Raw genomic sequence first — 21,404 nt, 5'->3', positions numbered from 1 at the left:
GTTTTGATATCAGAGTGACGTAACGAAAATAGAATACAGAAAGTGAAGAAATAGACTGATAGATCCAAGAATTTAATTTGTCGGAAAGAAAACTAGACAGTTAGTAAACTTAACCTTTACTTCCACGATTACGGCCTAGTGTCATTCACATCGTGATTCATTCCGTTACGCCCTCCCGGGCGTGTCTTCGCGTTTACAAACTATCATCATCTTGTAACATAATGAGTCGCGGCTAGACCGTACAGCAAGTACTTTGGTCATGAACTGAACCAAGAGATACATTTTATGTACTTAATATATTAAGTTTACTCTCTATTAAGTATGACGCCACTTATATAATTGCTTTAAATTCAATTACACTCATAATGTAACTGAATTACTATATCTACCAGAAGGCTACTTCATTCATGTATTTATATACTCTTGACTTTTACCATCGGGATAATGTATTTTTTTTATTTCTTCGGTAAACAATTTTTTTTTCTATCGTATTAAAAAAAATTTTGCACACAAGTGCGAGCGCGTGTGTGCTTATGATTGAAATTATTTTTTCGCTTAATTAACTCACGTTAAATCATCTCTATACTTTTTTTATTACACTGAAACGAGTTAAATTGTATACTAATCCAAAGATAATTTATTAAGGAATAATTTCGACCCAGTATTAAGTCAATTAATTATTTCATTGATTTAAAATTAATTATTGTGATCCAAGAAACCAGTGCTGTCAGTTGCCTATGAATCTTCGAAAATATGACAACTCTTGAAAAATATCAAATTCGTCTAATTTTTTTTATTAGTTTTGAATCTTTCCTCTCAAGAACCTTTTTGAAAATTACTTTTAAATCCTTTTTTTAAAATTGTAATTAATAAAAAACTTAAAATCGGTAATTAATGAATAATTTAGCTGCCATTTATTACTTTTTTATTTTTTTTTACTCCACTAACTACCGACAGCATCACTAGTGTGATTCCTAATAGCACAGTTTGCTTAGCAAAAGTTTACTTTAAAAAAGTTTCCATAAATTTTTCGTCAAATGTCCATCAACTTCGGGCTTTTCTGTTTTTGACGTCAATTTGTATACAACTTGCAATACAATTTGACGTAAATTTACTACCTGAATTAGAATGCAAATTTACTTCAAAAGTTGTATACAAATTGTCTTCAAAAACGGAAAAGCCCGAAGTTGACGGACATTTGACCAAAAACTAAAGGAAACTTTTATTAGGGTTATCTTTTCTAGTAACAAAAGTTACTTCTAAATTGAGGAAAAATTAACCGCAAGGTTTTCTTTTCAGCTTTTGCTATCAAATTGTCGGCGTATTTCGGTAATTTCAATTGTCAAATTACGGTCAATTTCAAACTAAAGTGGCTATCAGATACAGTGGAATTAAAAAGTAAAAATGCGACATCTAAAAAAAAAGGCGGGATATTTAAAAAATTTAAATAATAAAAATTAAACAGAAAGAAAATAATAAAATATAAATAATTATTATGAGTGATTGAGGTGTGCACTTATGAATTTTCCAACACTTTTTTTTATTAATTTAAACAATTCTTTTTTTGTTGATTAATTTGAAGTCACGGTAAATAATTAAAAATTCTGTACGTACTGATAATTTAATATCGTCAGTTGAACCTTGACTGCAACTTTTTTTTAAACGATAATTGAAGATCAAAAATAACGAGTGAGTATGGGTGTGATATAAGCGGATCTTTAATAATCGTAAACGAATAATAATAAAATTGAAGATAAATAAAAAAAAATTTTATGTTTGTAATCACATGGGTGATATTACTTTTGTGCAAACGTCATTACTATGTGACCTAGATTAACTATAAACATTTGCTGTACACATTTTTAAGAGATTCATGAGCTTATGTAATACAATTAACTTTTATTTTTTTTATATATTTAATTAAAAACTCTAGTGTCGAATAAATGTATCAGAACAAAACTGTTATTCAATGTGAATTTAATTTGATATACTTTTATATAGATATCATAAGTTAATACAGATATCGTATCAGTATTTTTCAGTTAATCAAGATTTAAAAACTTTCTAGATTATTACGTACATAAAACTATTAAAATAAATTATTTAATTTGTCTCGGTAATTTGTAAATTAGTATTTCGAGATAGAGAAAAAAAAAATTATGTAAAAAAATAAAAATACTTGAATTGAGTAAGTGAGGTCACTTGACGTTTCTCTCCATTTTTGTGTCGTACAAAAAAAGTAGTTTTTCCTTGAAGAAATATCGCTTTGGCTTTTAAAGTTAAGACTCAGTCACTTGATGGCAGGAGGTATAAGAAAACGATGATGAGTAAAATACACTAGTGGCTATTCAGAGATGAGCAAAGAAACGACTGTAATATATATAAAAAATATGCCTATAAAGAGTTTAAATAAAAATATGAATTATCACGAGAACTGATGATTCGTTGTATCTTAGTAAGAAAAAAAATATTATTAATAGTTATCGTGTCAGACGTAATTAGTTTTAACCTGTTGTAGAAAAATTTAATACCGCTAAAATTTTTTATTTTTTTTTTTAAATAAAAACTGATTATTAGTGTTTGCAAGTGCAGTAGTTTAAATGTAGGTGTAAAAATAGCAAATGCGGAAAATTATATTATTTTTACGACCTCTAAAACAGGTAGGATAGAATTTATTAGTGTAGTGTATTCGATTATCTTAGCAAAGTATAATATAACGGCACACCTATATGCCTAAGCATTTTAAATTGCCAGCACCGGTTGTACAGAGAGAAAAAAAAATTTATATATATGTATATTTATGTGTGCGTGTATATTTTGTGGTTGTGATATCATACGAGTGACGTAATCCCATCGTATGGTTGATGATGATGCTTTTATTTAAGAGAACGTTAAAGTGCCTACACATTCTATACTACACGCACGTCCAATACTTGCTGACATCGCCCTGTTTCACTCAATAGTAATAATTATTATTATTATTATACTTACACTTGAGATAATTGAGAAAAAAATATATATATTTATTTATTTTTACATCCGAGTATATAAATTATATATGAATGTAACAGTAATGTCATAGAGATTTAAATATCTCTTATTAATATTTAACTAAGATAAAAAAAATAATATATTATTATATAATAAAATTGGTACTTTTAAATTTAATTATTGATACATTAGTTTTAATTATATTAATTATTTTTAAATGATAAATTATATTTTTGATTGTAGAATTTCGAAAAATTTATGAATGAATTTTTTTTGACAGGAGGCCCTTGGAAAAAGGGTTAAATAAAAGTGAGCTGTTGGTCCGATTGACAAAATGACGACCGACATCTCAGTGGTGCGTTCGGGATGGGACCCAACGCTTCAGCAAGAGATTGTCGACGAGTACGAATACGATGGAGGAAACTCAAGCTCGAGATTATTCGAACGATCGCGAATCAAGGCCTTGGCTGGTATGTATATATTTATGTATTTATATATATCTAACTGATTAAGAGTATTATTTAACAATATAATTACATCGGGTGAAACGTACAAAGTTTAAGATTTATTTATAAATTCATACGTACATCCATACATAGAAGATATTATCATGTAGAAAAAAATGAAAACCACATCCTTAGATATTTTCTTATCAATAAAAAATCCAACGACATGGACTAGAAATTTATTTCTTAAACCAGTAATGCACTAGACTTGATTGAGTTTACATTAATTACTTTTATTAATCAATATGAGCCAAAGATTATCTATAAGTGATTCACTTGAAGATTATTATGATAAAGTTGTATTGGATTTACGGGGTAATTTATTTTTTCCTGCAATTAATATTTACGGCCAAGTCGAATTATTACTCTGTAAAAAATCGGGAGTAAATTCGGAGTGATTACAGATTTTATTTAAATTATAATTTCACTCAGGGTTTAATCTGCGTTCACTCTGCAAACTTTTTACATTGTAAAGATTTAAATAGCTCTTAGTTTTTTTTAATTTTTAAAAACTTACTTTATTTATTTTTTTAGGTGAACGTGAATCGGTACAAAAGAAAACCTTTCAAAAATGGGTGAACTCACATTTAGTCCGTTGCTCGAGTCGAATAGGCGATCTGTATGTAGATCTTCGAGATGGAAAAATGTTGATAAAATTATTAGAAATATTGTCAGGTGAACGATTACCCCGACCAACAAAAGGTAAAATGCGAATTCACTGTTTGGAGAATGTCGACAAAGCGTTGCAATTTTTACGTGAACAACGCGTGCACTTGGAAAATATGGGGTCGCATGATATCGTTGACGGAAATCCACGTCTTACTCTTGGTCTCATATGGACAATTATATTGCGGTTTCAAATCCAGGATATTACTATTGAAGAAACTGATAATCAAGAAACGAAATCAGCTAAAGATGCATTATTACTGTGGTGTCAAATGAAAACAGCAGGTTACCACAATGTCAATGTCAGAAATTTCACTACATCCTGGCGAGATGGACTGGCGTTTAACGCTATCATTCATAAGCATCGTCCTGATCTAATCCACTTTGACAAATTGTCAAAATCGAACGCTATTTATAATCTTAACAATGCTTTCAATGTCGCTGAAGACAAGCTAGGTCTTACAAAGCTTCTTGATGCTGAAGATATATTTGTTGATCACCCAGATGAGAAATCAATAATAACTTATGTTGTGACATATTATCACTACTTCTCAAAAATGAAGCAAGAGACAGTACATGGAAAGAGAATCGGTAAAGTTGTAGGCATTGCAATGGAGAACGATCGTATGATTCACGAATATGAAAGCATGACAAGTGATCTTTTACGCTGGATTGAAAGTACGATTGAAGCTTTGGGTGATCGTCGTTTTGCTAACTCACTTGTTGGCGTTCAGTCTCAATTATCGCAATTTTCAAACTACCGAACCATTGAGAAACCACCGAAATTTGTCGAGAAAGGTAATCTTGAAGTGTTACTATTTACTCTTCAGTCTAAAATGCGGGCTAACAATCAAAAGCCATACACACCGAAAGAGGGTAAAATGATTTCGGACATTAATAAGGCATGGGAACGCCTGGAGAAAGCTGAGCATGAACGTGAGCTTGCTCTCAGAGAAGAACTGATTCGTCAAGAAAAACTGGAACAACTTGCCGCGAGATTTAACAGAAAAGCAAGTATGAGAGAGACATGGTTGTCTGAAAACCAGAGATTAGTTTCTCAGGATAACTTTGGTTTCGATCTTGCTGCTGTTGAAGCAGCTGCTAAGAAACACGAAGCCATTGAAACTGATATTTTTGCTTATGAAGAACGAGTACAAGCTGTCATGGCTGTTTCGCAAGAGCTTGAAGCTGAAAACTATCATGATATTCTTAAGATAAACGAACGCAAGGTCAATGTGTTGCGTTTATGGAATTATTTATTAGAATTATTACGCGCCAGACGTATGAGACTCGAGCTGTCACTTCAGCTTCAGCAAAACTTCCAGGAGATGCTTTACATTCTTGATAGCATGGAAGAACTTAAGCAGCGTCTTTTGACCGATGATTATGGAAAACATTTGATGGGAGTAGAAGATCTTTTGCAGAAACACTCGTTGGTTGAAGCGGATATTAATGTTCTCGGTGAACGAGTAAAGGCCGTGGTACAGCAGAGTCAACGATTTTTGGAACAAGATGAAGGTTATCGTCCTTGCGATCCAGCTATTATTGTCGAACGTGTTCAGCAGCTTGAAGACGCTTACTCTGAGCTCGTGCGTTTGGCAGTTGAGCGACGGGCCAGACTTGAAGAGTCACGTAAACTTTGGCAGTTCTACTGGGACATGGCCGATGAAGAAAACTGGATCAAGGAGAAAGAACAAATCGTCTCTACTGGTGACATTGGACATGATCTTACGACTATCAATCTCCTTTTATCTAAACACAAGGCACTGGAGAATGAAATCCAATCTCACGAGCCTCAGCTTATGTCTGTAGCTGCCGTAGGTGATGAGCTGGTTCGCCAACAACACTTTGGTTCTGATAGAATCCAAGAAAGACTTCAAGAAATTTTGGCAATGTGGAATCATCTATTAGATTTGTCAGCATTCAGACGTAAACGTCTTGAAGAAGCTGTTGATTACCATCAATTATTTGCTGATGCCGATGATATTGACATCTGGATGTTGGACACTCTTCGACTTGTTTCTTCAGAAGATGTCGGTAGAGACGAAGCAAATGTTCAGTCATTGCTGAAGAAACACAAAGATGTTACTGATGAGCTGAAAAATTATGCAACAACAATTGAACAATTACATCAACAAGCTGCATTACTCGGTGAACAAGACGCTAAATCACCAGAAGTTCTCGAGCGACTTGCATCGATTGACTCTCGTTACAAGGAACTTTTGGAGCTTGCCAAGTTGAGGAAGCAGAGACTTCTTGATGCTCTGTCGCTCTACAAACTCTTCAGCGAATCTGATGGTGTAGAACAATGGATCGGAGAAAAGAATCGTATGTTAGATACAATGGTACCAGCTAAAGACATTGAAGATGTCGAGATTATGAAGCATCGTTACGATGGTTTCGAGAAGGAAATGAATGCAAATGCATCACGAGTAGCTGTCGTTAATCAATTAGCACGTCAACTTCTTCACGTCGAGCATCCTAATTCCGAAGAGATCGTTGTAAGACAGAATGAGCTCAATCAGAAGTGGGCGGAGCTTCGTGATAAGGCAGAAAACAAACGAGAATCATTGAACTCAGCTCATGGCGTACAGACCTTCCATATTGAATGCCGCGAGACTGTTTCATGGATTGAAGATAAAAAGAGGATTCTTCAACAGACAGACAGCTTAGAAATGGATCTTACAGGTGTTATGACACTTCAACGAAGACTCAGTGGCATGGAGCGTGATCTCGCTGCTATTCAAGCTAAATTAGATGCCCTTGAAAAAGAAGCGCAGTTGATTGAAAAGGATCATCCTGAAGAAGCAGAACTTATTCGCGAAAGAATAACACAAATTCAATCTATTTGGGAGCAATTGACCCAGATGTTGAAAGAACGTGATGCTAAATTGGAAGAAGCTGGTGATCTTCACAGATTCTTACGTGATCTTGATCACTTCCAGACCTGGTTGACAAAGACACAAACTGACGTTGCCAGTGAGGACACTCCGACAAGTTTGACTGATGCTGAAAAATTACTTACACAGCATCAAAATATCAAGGAAGAGATCGATAATTATACGGATGATTACACTAAGATGATGGAGTATGGTGAACGATTAACCAGCGAAGCAGGAGATGGTGATACTCAGTACATGTTCCTTCGAGAGAGACTCAATGCTCTTAAAATGGGATGGGAAGAGTTGCATCAAATGTGGGTCAATCGACAGAATTTACTATCAAATTCATTGAACCTCCAGTTGTTCGATCAAAACGCCAGACAAGCCGAGGTTCTGTTGTCTCAGCAAGAACACGTTCTTGCTAAAGACGAGACTCCTTCGAATTTCGAGCAGGCAGAAAATATGATAAAACGTCACGAAGCTTTCATGACTACTATGGATGCGAACGACGAGAAGATAAATTCTGTTGTTCAATTTGCCACACGATTGGTTGACGAAGGCCACTTTGCTTCGGATAAAGTCAAAAAGAAGGCTGACAATATTAGCGAACGTCGTAGCGCCAATCGCGAAAAAGCTAATCAGCTGATGGAGAAATTGAAGGATCAGTTACAGTTGCAAATGTTCTTACAGGACTGCGAAGAACTTGGTGAGTGGGTACAAGAGAAACATATTACTGCCCAAGATGAGACTTACAGGAGTGCTAAGACCGTTCACAGCAAATGGATGCGTCACGAGGCATTCATGGCTGAAATAGCGAGTAATAAAGATCGTTTGGAACAACTTCAGCGTGCCGCAAGTGACCTCATTCAACAGAAACCTGAACTTGAGAATATTATTAATCCAAAAGTTTCAGAACTCGCTGATCAATTTGAAGAACTTGAAACTACAACACAAGAGAAAGGTAAACGTTTGTTTGACGCCAATCGTGAAGTTCTTATTCATCAAACTTGCGATGATATTGATTCGTGGATGAACGAACTAGAGAAACAAATTGAAAGCACAGATACTGGATCAGATCTTGCTTCTGTAAACATTCTTATGCAGAAACAACAAATGATTGAAACCCAAATGGCAGTTAAGGCACGACAAGTTACTGAGCTTGACAAACAAACAGAACATCTTCAGACTACGGTTCCAGATGAAACGATGGAAGAAATAAAATGTAAAAAAGAAAAAGTTGCTCAGCGATTTGAACAGCTCAAGGCACCTTTGATTGACCGTCAACGTCAGTTGGAGAAGAAAAAAGAAGCCTTCCAATTCCGTCGTGATATTGAGGATGAAAAACTATGGATTGCTGAAAAAATGCCACAAGCTACAAGTAATGAGTACGGTAATTCACTCTTTAATGTTCATATGTTGAAGAAAAAGAATCAATCACTTCGTACAGAAATTGAGAATCATGAGCCGAGAATAAATGCTGTCTGTGGCAATGGACAAAAACTTATTGACGAAGGTCACGAAGCAACTTCTGAATTCCAGAGACTTATCTCTGAGCTTCATGAAAAATGGCGTGAATTGAAGGAAGCAATTAACGACAGAAATAATCATCTTCTTCAAAATGAAAAAGCCCAACAGTATTTCTTCGATTCAACCGAAGCGGAGTCCTGGATGAGCGAGCAGGAACTTTATATGATGGTCGAAGATCGCGGAAAAGACGAAATTTCAGCGCAAAATTTGATGAAGAAACACGAATCATTGGAAAATGCTGTTGAAGATTACGCTGAGACAATCCGTCAATTAGGAGAGACTGCCAGGCAGTTGATAAATGACCAACATCCTCTAGCAGATCAAATTGCAGTCAAACAATCGCAAGTCGACAAACTTTATGCTGGTCTTAAAGATCTTGCTGGTGAGAGACGTGCTAAATTAGACGAAGCACTTCAACTGTTTATGTTGAATCGCGAAGTTGATGACTTGGAACAGTGGATTGCGGAGAGAGAATTGGTTGCTGGTAGTCAAGAACTTGGACAGGATTACGATCATGTTACACTGCTGTGGGAGAGATTCAAAGAGTTTGCTCGTGACACTGAAGCCATTGGGTCTGAGCGCGTGGCAGCTGTCAATGAAATCGCAGACTCATTGATTGCAACTGGACATTCAGATGCCGCGACAATTGCGGAATGGAAAGACGGGCTCAATGAAGTATGGCAAGATCTATTGGAGTTGATTGAAACTCGCACCCAGATGTTGGCAGCAAGTCGGGAATTACACAAGTTCTTCCATGACTGCAAAGACGTTCTCGGAAGGATTCTTGAGAAACAAAACGCCATGTCTGATGAACTTGGACGTGATGCTGGTTCAGTATCAGCACTTCAACGTAAGCATGCCAATTTCATTCAAGATTTGTCGACACTTCAGAATCAAGTGACGCAGATACAAGAGGAATCAGCAAAACTACAAGCCAGTTATGCTGGTGATAAAGCCAGCGAGATAACTAATCGTGAAGCTGAAGTTGTTGCTGCTTGGAATAATCTCCAAGCTCTTTGCGAAGGCAGGAAAGCTAAACTTGAAGACACAGGTGATCTATTTAGATTCTTCAACATGGTAAGGACTCTTATGATCTGGATGGATGATGTCGTAAGACAGATGAATACTTCGGAGAAACCACGAGATGTATCTGGAGTTGAATTGTTGATGAACAACCATCAGAGTTTGAAAGCTGAAATAGACACCAGAGAAGACAACTTGTTGGCTTGCATAAATCTTGGAAAAGATTTACTTGCAAGAAACCACTACGCCAGTGTACAAATAAAAGAAAAGTTATCAGCATTAACAGATCACAGAAATGCTTTATTACATCGGTGGGAAGAACGCTGGGAAAATTTACAACTTATTTTAGAAGTTTATCAGTTCGCAAGAGACGCTGCGGTTGCTGAAGCTTGGCTAATTGCCCAGGAACCTTATCTCATGAGTCAAGAGCTTGGAGTAAGTAATTTGTTTATTTAAATATATTATTTTTGTAATCATCAATTAAATCGCGTTACTAATTCCGAAAAGACTTATATTTTTAGTAATTAAGTTTAAAACCAAAAGGGCATATAATTTTTATTTTTCATCACCAATCATAAGTCTTATTTAATACCAATCAATAAATCTTGTAGACTTATTTTATAGCTAAACATTTAAAAAAAAAAATTATGCTCCGTTTTAGTTTTAAATTTAGAGCGTATTCAGATTCTCCACCCTCGAGTACTGAGACGTCTGTTATAAACCCGGGAAAATTTTAATTCATATTTAAATTAGTAGAAAAAAAGTGAATAACCAATAAAAAAATGGTATGAATTACTGTGTACTGATTAAAGCGAACAAATTGATATTATTTATACTCATTATTCGTAATCGTTACATTGAAATTTGTTCACTTGAATTTTATTTTAATCAGTACACTTGATAATTTATACATTTTTTTTATTGGTTCTTCACTTTTTTTCTATTAATTTAAATATGAATTTAAATTTTCCCGGGTATCTGGTGGGTGTCACAGGGCGTATACAAATTAAGTTTTTTTAGAATCAGTGGCGCGAAATTTAAAATACATTTAATTAATATTATTTTTTTTACTTAAATATTACAGCACACGATTGATGAAGTTGAAAATTTGATAAAGAAACACGAAGCGTTTGAAAAATCAGCAGCTGCACAGGAAGAAAGGTTTAGTGCCTTGGAACGCTTAACTACGGTATGTTTTTTTAAAATAAAATTCTATATGTCGCATGAGTCATTAACAATTAATACATTAGCACAAAGTAATTAGTGTCCACGACATTTAACTAATTGATATGATAAATTAATATCAATTAGTTGTGTGCGTAACAATGCATGGTATTGTCGTAAAATATCTTAGCTGAGATAAATATGCTTTTAACACTTGTATCATCATAACTATCTTAATCGTTGTATGTGTTTTGGAATGACGTTTAATGGGTTATTCTTAGCCTGAGATGGTGCACAGTAGTGACTTCTTATTGGGCATGCCACTGATGGAACTTGAACACAGGCTCACTTTTATTCCTCCTGAATATCCTACTATCTCTACTACCACCAAATCCACACCCGTAAAACCTCCATCCACTGTTACGAAGAAATGGAATCGCTCTTTTAGCAGCATTGTACATGACATCATATTTTATTCAGATCGTTTTTATAGACCAATGAATAGATGCAGACGTGAGTACACGTCTACTGGAACTAAAATAATTTATCCAGTGACGTTTAACTCGAAAGAATTTTTAAATATTCGAAATATCATACGTCCTAAATCATTTTTATGGGATTCTGATTGGATTAAAAGTAATAATAATTCTATTAGATCTGACAGCAATAATTCTTTAAGTCCGATTAAAAATTTTGATAATTTTAATGACTTTGTTTTTGATGAATTGGCCATTCATTCACCGAATAAAATTTCGGAATATGGTAATCCGATGTTTAAAAAATTGAATGGATTTTAAAATATATATGTTGTAGTTTATTATTCAATAAATATGTAAATAGTAATTTTTAAAAATATTTATACAGAATTATTTAAAAAAAGAGTATTTTTTAATCTTAGTTATGTAAATTCGTTCTTCGTAATGTCCTTTCATTTCCACTCCTCAAAATGACTACAGCATAAATTCTGAGGTAAGTAACTGGCTGTGCTTTTAAAAAATAGCTTATGTTTGCAAGGTGTATTGAACTTAAAAGTAACTCATGATTATCATACTTGACTAATTATTTTTGTTTTATAGTTTGAGTTGAAAGAATTGAAGAGACGAGAACAAGAGAGAGAAGAAGAGGAGAGACGTAAGAAAGAAGAAGCTGCGGCTGCTGAAGCAGCACGATTAGCTAAAACAACACCTGTTACTAGTCCTGATGAACCAACAAGTGAACGGTAACTAAAAATTTATTTACAAAATTAATGTATTTAAACTTTTTCAATAGAATATCAAGATAAATTATTTTAAATTCTTATTTATTTTGTAGGGTCGAAGCTGATGGTGTCACTAGTACTGAGCGTGGCGATGACGATCATGGTAAGAAATTTTAAAATATAATTTTTATAATAATTAATAAATTGTCTGTATTAATGATTTAAATGCACGTTTGGGTACAGCGCGAAGTAAGATTTTAAAATAAGGAAAAACTTTTAACTGATTCACTTTAACTATCATAAAATATTTAAAAAATTCTTTAATTGAATAATTAAATTAAAGTTTTAAAATTAACATCAACTTTGAATTATTTGATAAATTTTCGTATTTAAAAAGTAATTTTAAAGTCTAGAAAATATTTAAAAAAATAAGAAAAAGAAAGATATCTTGATGAAGCATGAATATTGCTAACAAGCACGTTTATTTTTGCCACTTACCTTTTCTCTATCCTTAAATTATAAATTAAATTATCCTATTCTCAATCCTTTGTCCTTGGTTGCCTTAAATATTTCCTATTTTCCTTTAAAATGCGGCACGGAATGCACATACCGCAGTGGCACCGCGCAAGGCTTCTTCTACACGAACACCGCAATCCCAAGAAAAACCCAAGGAAGGTGAGTGTTCGGTAGAATATTAAAAAAAATTCATATCCAGTTTTTTTTTTGTTTTTTATTAAACATTTTCAATAGTAGTTTAGATATTTTTATTTCTTATTCATTTATTTTTTAAATCACTTAACACCCGACATATTGAACTCACTGACGTCCATAAGTTTTTTTTTAGTTTTAATCTAAAGTATTTTTGGGTTTTTTTATTTTTTAACAAATCATGTCACATGTCACATTAAATACTTATCACTTAATTACATTTGTCAAGGTAAATGTTCAATTAGTGATACTACTGTCGCTATTATTATTTAATTTCAATTATTTTTTTATTTATTATCAATAGTTCAAAAATTTAAAATAAATGAGAAACGAAAATATGACTAATTTAAACACTTACCTTGAAATATTTATTTTGTTTAAATATAAAAATATTTTTAAGAGATTTTATTCTTTTGAAATTATTTAATAGTTATTAATATGCTTTCGTGTGTGCAATAACATTTTTATTCACAGGTGGCGGAATCATTACCTTCAAATCTAAATCACTATTTAATTAATTGTTTATTATTATTACAATAATTATTAATATTAATGTTAATTATTAAACTAATATCTAGTCTAGTTCAAGTATAATATAATATATAATTGGCTTTTTTTTAAACTGCATATAAATTTTACTGCATGAATTAAATAATTTAAGTATCACGCATCGGTATTTAGTTAGAACATTTTTGCTTTTAATAAATATAAGTGGCATGTTTATTTAGCAGCTTATTATTAAAATTTTTTTTTTACTACATAGAGAAAAATTTCAAGTAAATTTTCTTATGTGATTTAAAAGCATAGCCGACATTATTTTAGGAGCCTAGTAGTGATTAAATTATATTGCAATGTAACGATTACTATGCAGCTGTGTACATATTTATTTTTATGTTGTACAGCTGCATTGTAATGTAATATAATTATTACTAGGCTCGTAAAGTAATGTCGGCTATTATTTTTAAATCGCATACACGGAGAGAAAAAAAATATTTTTGAATTATTGTATATTTTTACCACAAGAAATTATGCTATTAAAAATTTGTAATCTCTTATACTTTTGGTACAAAAATTTGAAGATTTCATTCAAAATAATTTTGAATGACCATAATAACATTTTGATAATTAATTGAAAAAAAGTTTAAGTATTAATTGAAAAAAGGGCAACGCAATTTCTCTGAGACAGATTTTTAAAAAAATTATTTACAGTTGACGTCAGTTAGGAATTAAACGAAATTTAGAAAATAAATTTCATCAAAATGTTTATGTCGATATTATAATTTGAAATATTATTTCTTTCTCAGTATTGGAATATTCACTTGAAATTTTCCTCCGTATACTTTATCATATATATATTATTATCACATGATTGATAATAATATAGAGTACATTAAATTAAAATTTTTTTTTTTCTATTATAATTTAAAATATGTTTGTCAATTATTGTTTAATGTACTGCAGAGCAATAATTTTGATTAAAATTTTAAATTAAAACTATGTAATGCATGATTTTGTATATTGGTGTGGTATAGTGCATGTTCAGAGGCCTCAGCGATTCTCTTCTGGAGATGTGACACGACCTATTACTCCAACAACTTCCAAATCTCGTGCTTCTGTCCCATCAACACCAACAAGTAAGTGTGAATTAAACCCGACATTCAAAATACTGTTTACAAAAAATAGTTACTACTTTTTTTTTTAATCTTATTACAATCACTCACTTAACAATCACTTAATTACATATTCATTCTATACGTTTTAATAATTTTTAAATTTCTACGTCAATAAATTTTTTACCACTACCATAAAAATTATTTTACACCTTCAGTATTTATGATTATCATAATATTTTTAATTAGGGGTGTGCGAGTAGTTCGATAGGAATTATTCGTATCGAATCAAACTATTCAATTCAAACTTCAAATCGAATAATTCGAAATTTTTTCAATAATTTAAAACTCCGAATTTTTCTTAAATTCTTGAATTATTCAAAAATTTACGAATAATTCCAAAATTTTTTTTTGAACGACTAAAATTGTTATATTTTTTTCAATAATTCAAATATTTGTCAGAGGTAAATAAACTCTGTCCTAAATAAAAATTGAATACTTGAAATCTAATCAGAATTTTATCGATTCGAATCGAAAAATTTGAAAAGTTAAAAATAATTTAAAAACTTTCGGATAATTATAGAAGTTTCGAATTATTCAATTCAAATTTTGAATAGAGTAGTTATATTCGATTCGATTTGAACACAATTTCCACACCCCCAATTTTTACACATTAAATTACAAACTATAAATTAAATTTTTTCTCCTCCATATTTGAATTAATTAAAAAAATATTCAATTCGAGTACTTAGTAATTATTTAGTTGCATGTGCATGTTGCACGTAAGCAAATTTGAAATCCGAGCACGTTTAAGTAGATGTCAAAAAAATTTTGGGAGCGGCGGTAACATGAAACGATAAACTTATTACAAAACCAAGCACACAAATATATCTATACATAGATAAGTAAGTAGTTAATTGAATTGTAATCCCAATATAAGCTCCTAAAGGTGGAACTGGTTCCGAACCCGGTACACTGCGACGTAAGGAACGTAGTCGCAGCAAGTCACCATTCAGAAGCTTCCGTTGGAAAAAAACTCCCAAGTCACCGAGTTTAGATCGTAGCGGTGTGAGTGATGACGAGCACAGCTTCCACGGTAAGTTTGTCGTAATGGCCATGAATTGATTATTATCCACGACTAGAGATTATTATTATTATTATTATTATTCTTTATATTTTTAATTATCAAAGCATCCTTTGAGCTCGTTATTTTTTCTGTTTGCTTTTACAATGAATGAATGAATGCTTACATTTTATTAAGCATGTCTTGAGCCAGATATATTTTACTTGAATTTATAAATAAATTTAATATTACTTTTATTATTTAAAAACGATTTCAGGTACTCAGTGATGCAGTTCACCGAATTAGATATTTAATTTAATTAGTTGATAGTAATAATTCATACTAAATCATGTCATTATCATATATTAATATAAATTATAATTATTATCAGCAGTTAATTATAAAGTAGATATTTATTTGAATAAAATTGATAATTTAAACAGAGCAGCGAAGCCCAAGTGACGACGAATTCGAAGGGACACTTGTGCGTAAGCACGAGTGGGAAAGTACAACGAAAAAAGCAACAAATCGATCATGGGACAAAGTATATATGGTTGTCCGTGGACAAAATCTTGTAGCGTACAAAGATCAAAAGTCTTGCAAGGCAGCTCCGGATCAACTATACAAAGGTGAAGCACCCTTCGATCTTCGTGGTGCTACAATCGCCGTTGCTAGTGATTACACCAAGAAAAAACACGTCTTCCGAGTCAAGTAAGTTATCATTTTTATTTAAAAGCATTCTCAGACAGTGTCCACCACTTTTTTAAAATTTTCAATGACTTTCAACTGTCATTAGCGTATTCAAATTTTATTTATTAATTGAAAAAAGGACAAAGTAGTTGCAATTTCGCCGTGACAGAATTTTAAAAAATTACTTACAGTTGTTATCAATTAGGAATTAAACGAAATTTGTTGAATAAATTTTAGCCTGCAAAATTAAAAAATTCAAATTTATATCTCAGCGAAATTGTCCTTTTTTCAATAATGCTTTAATTTTTTTTTTGATTAATTGATAAAATTCTGATACACATGACAGTTGAGTCATTGAAAATTTTTAAAAAGTGGGGAGAGGGGGTTGCTAGAGTGTGGCCTTAAAAAGAAAAAAATTTTTTATGATTAATTGAAATAGTTATTAATAATTTATACTGTATTTTTTGACTTAGGTCACAGGGTGGTGCAGACTTCTTGTTCCAAGCTAAAGATGATGCTGAAATGAATGAATGGGTCACGGTATTGAACCAAGCTGCCCAAGGTGCTGCAGGAGCGAGTACATCGAGAGCACATACTCTCCCAGCACCAACTCAAGCTGAAACAAAACGACGCAGCTTTTTTACTCTTAAAAAGAAGTAAGTAATTCATATTTATTTTATTTTGCTCGTTATTTTTTACAATCTTATGTATTTATTTTTATATTTATTAATTAATGACTGTATTACAATTTGTAAATAAGATCATAATGCACCTGCTGTTGTAAGTTCCTTATTCACTGCGTCTTCATTTCATTGCTATATCATAAATGCGTGACATTATTTTATCATATTGTTTATCATATTCTCATTATAAAATAATAAACATTTTTTTTGTCCGTATCGACTATAAGAGTTGCAAAAAAAAAAAAATAATAAAAAGTTACTCTTAATAAATAGATTTATTCATTATGACTAATGGATATACTTATCGTGAGTTATTATTATTATCATTAATTAAAAATAGATGAGTAATGATTTTATAATTAAAAATCTTTCATCGTATAATAAGACTGATGAATAAGTAATTGATAATATTAATATTATTGAAATTTGTAACACTTGTCGATTTGACATTAGGTCAATCATCATTGAGCATCCCTTTTCGATCATATTGCATTTATCATATTTTTAGAAAAGCCAAAAAGTAGAAAGCGATTACCATGATCATAAGAAAAGTTCAATACACAATTGGAACAACATTTTTATGCGGTGAGTCGCACACCATTATTGCTCATAAACGTCGTAAATATTTTGCACGATATTTAAATCATATCCCAATTTTCATTTATATTTATATTTATTATTTAAATTATGTTTTTTAAATATTATTCGTTTTGAAATAATTTTATCCCTGTGGTTTAGTTTAAGGCCATTCTTAGACAGAGCCACCATTTTTTAAAAATTTCCAATGACTCAGCTGCTATAAGCGTATCAAAGTTTTACCAATTAATTAGAAAAAAATTAAAACATTAATTGAAAAAAAGACAATTTCGCTGAGATGTAGATTTAAAAAAAAAATTACTTACAGTTGACATCACTTGGGAGTTAAACGAAATTTGGTAAATAAATTTCAGAAAAATCTTCATGTCAATTTTATAATTCGAATTTTCAAATTCTGTAGACTAAAATTCATTCAATGAATTTCGTTTACCTCCTAATTGATAAAAACTGTAAGTAATTTTAAAAAAAATCTATATCCCGGTGAAATTGCAACTATGATGTACTGTTTTCAAATAATGCTTTAATTTTTTTGTTATTAATCCGTAGTGGACCCGAATTACAGTAAATTACTCCATTTTACTGCAAAATACCGTACTTTTCCGGCGAATTTGCTGCATTTTACGGGAATTTGCGGCGCGTTTACCGTAACATACTGCAATATTTCACTTTACGGTAAAATTCCGTAATTGTGCAGTGTATCTACACGTTTACGATGAAATGCCACAATGTTACCGCACATTTGCGGTAAAATACCGCAATTTACCATAATTTGCCGTAAAATCCCGTATTTTTATCGTAATTCTTCCGAATAGTGTGATTTGCTGCTAGTTGGATCCACCAGGGATTAATAAAATTTTGATACGGTTATGACAGTTGAAAATTATTGCATATTTTTAAAAAGTGGGGGCACTATCTGAGAATGCCCTTGATGATAATGTCGAGAGGAATGTTTTTCCAATTGTGAATGCGGAATGACGTTAATTATTATTCTTCAATTAACCGAAGAATCAGGCATTTACGTGTTTCATATGCCTTAAAATATATTTTAATAAATATAATATGCATACAATATAATTAAACAAATAATTGATTTATCTTTCTAGGTTGATTATTGGTATATGAAACATACTGATGCACTTAATTAACATTCCATTTTTACTAGGTGCCTGTTAATTTAAAACGAAAATTCATCTATTATTTTAATTACTTTATTTTATTATTATAACTTAATCATGCATCATTAGCTATCATTGTGTGTCATCGTTACATATTATTTTAAATTATTTATCATAATTTTATTTAGTTTGTATTGGCTTTGTAGGAGTTGACATCATTCATATAATATACGCAATGCTACATGGTATTTAACTATTTTTACAGATCTGAAGACTATCCGATAATTTTTATCACGTTCTACTTAAATAATTATAATTAATTACACTATTTATTCATCGATCCGTTAATATGTTGGTATTTTTTTTTTCAGCTAAACTGGAGCGGTAGAGTATTTACCGGAATGAGTTTGGACTATTATGCAAAAAGAAAAACAATAAAAGATAAAATGATAATAATGCTGCTATTTCGTCGCTCTACTATGTTAAAGCAACGCTAATAACAAATTATAATAAGATATAAACATCAGACTATATAGATATAGTCATAAGTGATTTAATTGTCAGATTTTAATTTTAAACAGAGACTTTTTTTTTATTATATCGGCAAACGGCAGATTTATATTAAAATATTTATTAATTGTCGTGTTTGACGTTTTAAAATATACATACATATATATATTTTAAAACGACTTGCAATTGCCATAATGAAGAGAGTAATCTAACATTAAACTTTCCCAGGTTAGCGAGATTTCAATAAAAGTATTGATTTTATTTATTTGTTTATTTTTTTTTTTTTTTTTTTTTTTTTTTTGTAAAAAAAATTTTTGCGCATGACAAGATAAAGAATTGAGAGTAAATATATTTGGCTCCACCGTGTTTGAAAAATTTTACAAATGATTTATATTTATTATTAATTATTAATGTTAAATTTTTTTATAAATGTTACTTTAAAATTTATCTTAACCACTTTATTTTGACATAAATGCTTTAAAAGTATTTATATATTAGTAAAACGCACAATTTTTCACTGAAATTTTAACCAACTATGAAAAATAGTGACGTAAGACTATATTAGTCGGTTTACTAGTTTATTTTTACAAAAAAAAAATTAAAAAAAAAATCTATATATATATATAATTGACGAATGATATTTATAAAAGTTTTTTTAATTGTTATTATATGTTTTCTTTCATTTTAAATCCGTTAATTAAAGAGCTTACGTTTTAATGACTGCCATTTATTTTTTAAGATCGCTCTCCTGGGATTGTTTTATTAAAATGATTAAATAAATGAAGATAATTAATAATAATAATAATAATGAAAAGTAAACTTTTAAAGAATGTTATATTACGTGAAAAAAGAAATAAAATATTAAAAGAAAAATAAATATTATTGTAATAACAAAGAGTTTCCTCCAATACGAGATCATTAGATAAAAAAAATTATATACAAATAAAATTCATAAGCTCTAGTTGATTCTCTCGATCTTTATGACTGTTTCGTATTATTGTCTTCGAACAAAACCGACACTATAAATAAATTAAATTATAAAAGATAAAGTGAAAAGTAATTATAATAATAATAATTAAAAAGAAAAATAAACTAAGTGATTCACGCGAGCTTTGATGCATGCGATCGGACACTGCAATTTCTTACGACAAATAGCTTGAAAATTATATAGTTTCGACTTGTTATTTTTTTTTTATAGTATTTATCGAATGACGTGTAGTGTTTTAATTTTTTTTAAAACTGTAAATCATACTATATATAAAAATAATTAAAAAATGAATTCGATTTAAACGGTAATTATTACCCTGTTATATTTAAATTCTGTTGCTTATTATTTTATTTCTCACGTGAGTTCAAATAAAATTTCATTGAGCGAATGAGACTTAATCATACCCATATAATTACTGACAGATGTCATTATTTTCTTTCAAATTAAAATTTAAAACATCACAATGCGCTCTATTTAAAAATAAAATTGTCAAAAGAAAAGAAAAAAAAATAACTCGTAAACTAGAGCAATACGTCCGTTTCAATACTGAAAGAAACAAAAGCTTTTATTGTACGAAAAATATATATTTAAATATGCACAATATGTGTAAAGACAATTGGCTTTAATGTCGAATTATAATTTTAGTTATTTTAATCCTTTTGCAATTTACGCGACATAATAATCGCTCTATGTTTTTTATATAAATATAAATATTAAAATAATTAAAGTAGGATTAATAAAAATGGATACAAAAAAAAATTAATGAATATAAATAATATATAATTGTAAAAGAAATAAATAGTTCGCTCTTTTTCGTTTTTAAAAGGCCTTCCTTGAAGAAAAATATCCAAAAAAAAAAAAATTTTTTTATTATTAAGTGAGAATGGATGTGTGAATGTTAAAAAATAATAAGATATATATTAATTGATTAATCTATAATTATTATTATTAATTAGTTTATCTTTTTAAAATTTTATTTCTACAACTGTGCAAATATGTTATCAAGCTTTTAATGTATAATCTTAAGCCTCATGAAGTGGCAATTACCGATGTGCATAGAAGTGTCGCTAGTGCGAGTAAAAAAATTACAACGTTGGATTGAAAATTATGATAAATATAATTATTTAAAATTTACGACACAGAGAAATAAAAAGAACTAAAGAGTCTAATCAAATTTTACAATACAATGAACCATTAAATTTATCAATTAACAAAATCTATAAAATTACGTCTTTCATTCATCTATTATGATTCTGGTTAGCCGAGGTCTAATAATTTTTGGATTCTTTTTAAAACGATAAATTATAAAAAAAAAATATTTCAAAAAATTATATTTATAGATTTTTTTATTTTTTACATGTGAATTTTTTTGTTTTTTTAATTAAAAAATCTGAAAATTTTTAATTGTCTGCTAAGTTTACGATCATCTTATGATTTGAAAGTTACCAGACGATCAACAATTTTTGAATTTTTTTTTCAGCAA

General features: G+C 30.5%; 1 protein-coding gene and 1 long non-coding RNA gene across 8 annotated transcripts in view; one reads left to right on the top strand and one right to left on the bottom strand.

Moving 5' to 3' along the window:
- LOC106693388 (uncharacterized) overlaps positions 1-12,566 on the bottom strand; it is a 21,743-nt gene extending 9,177 nt beyond the window's left edge. Inside the window, exon 1 of the long non-coding RNA XR_001345124.2 lies at positions 12,456-12,566. This is a non-coding gene — a long non-coding RNA (uncharacterized LOC106693388). The remainder of the gene's footprint in view (positions 1-12,455) is intronic.
- LOC103568212 (spectrin beta chain) overlaps positions 1-21,404 on the top strand; it is a 27,547-nt gene extending 6,143 nt beyond the window's left edge. Inside the window, exons 1-12 of one of the 7 annotated variants that reach the window (XM_014440837.2) lie at positions 2,880-2,962; positions 3,272-3,461; positions 4,032-10,030; positions 10,680-10,784; positions 11,836-11,978; positions 12,071-12,120; positions 12,573-12,632; positions 14,198-14,299; positions 15,216-15,371; positions 15,782-16,049; positions 16,502-16,684; positions 18,795-21,404. In XM_014440837.2, coding sequence (XP_014296323.1) covers positions 3,326-3,461; positions 4,032-10,030; positions 10,680-10,784; positions 11,836-11,978; positions 12,071-12,120; positions 12,573-12,632; positions 14,198-14,299; positions 15,216-15,371; positions 15,782-16,049; positions 16,502-16,684; positions 18,795-18,798 — 7,206 coding nt within the window. In that variant the 5' untranslated portion in view covers positions 2,880-2,962; positions 3,272-3,325 and the 3' untranslated portion in view covers positions 18,799-21,404. Of the gene's footprint in view, positions 1-2,879; positions 2,963-3,271; positions 3,462-4,031; positions 10,031-10,679; positions 10,785-11,835; positions 11,979-12,070; positions 12,121-12,572; positions 12,633-14,197; positions 14,300-15,215; positions 15,372-15,781; positions 16,050-16,501; positions 16,685-18,794 lie in introns of those variants that run through there. The other 6 variants (XM_014440838.2, XM_014440836.2, XM_053738203.1 and 3 more) reach the window with 6 other exon arrangements.

The sequence above is a fragment of the Microplitis demolitor genome, chromosome 4 (assembly GCF_026212275.2).
Source record: "Microplitis demolitor isolate Queensland-Clemson2020A chromosome 4, iyMicDemo2.1a, whole genome shotgun sequence".
Classification (NCBI taxonomy): Eukaryota; Metazoa; Arthropoda; class Insecta; order Hymenoptera; family Braconidae; genus Microplitis; species Microplitis demolitor.
Note: the sequence above shows the minus strand (reverse complement) of the source record. Positions and strands in the feature narration are given on the sequence as shown.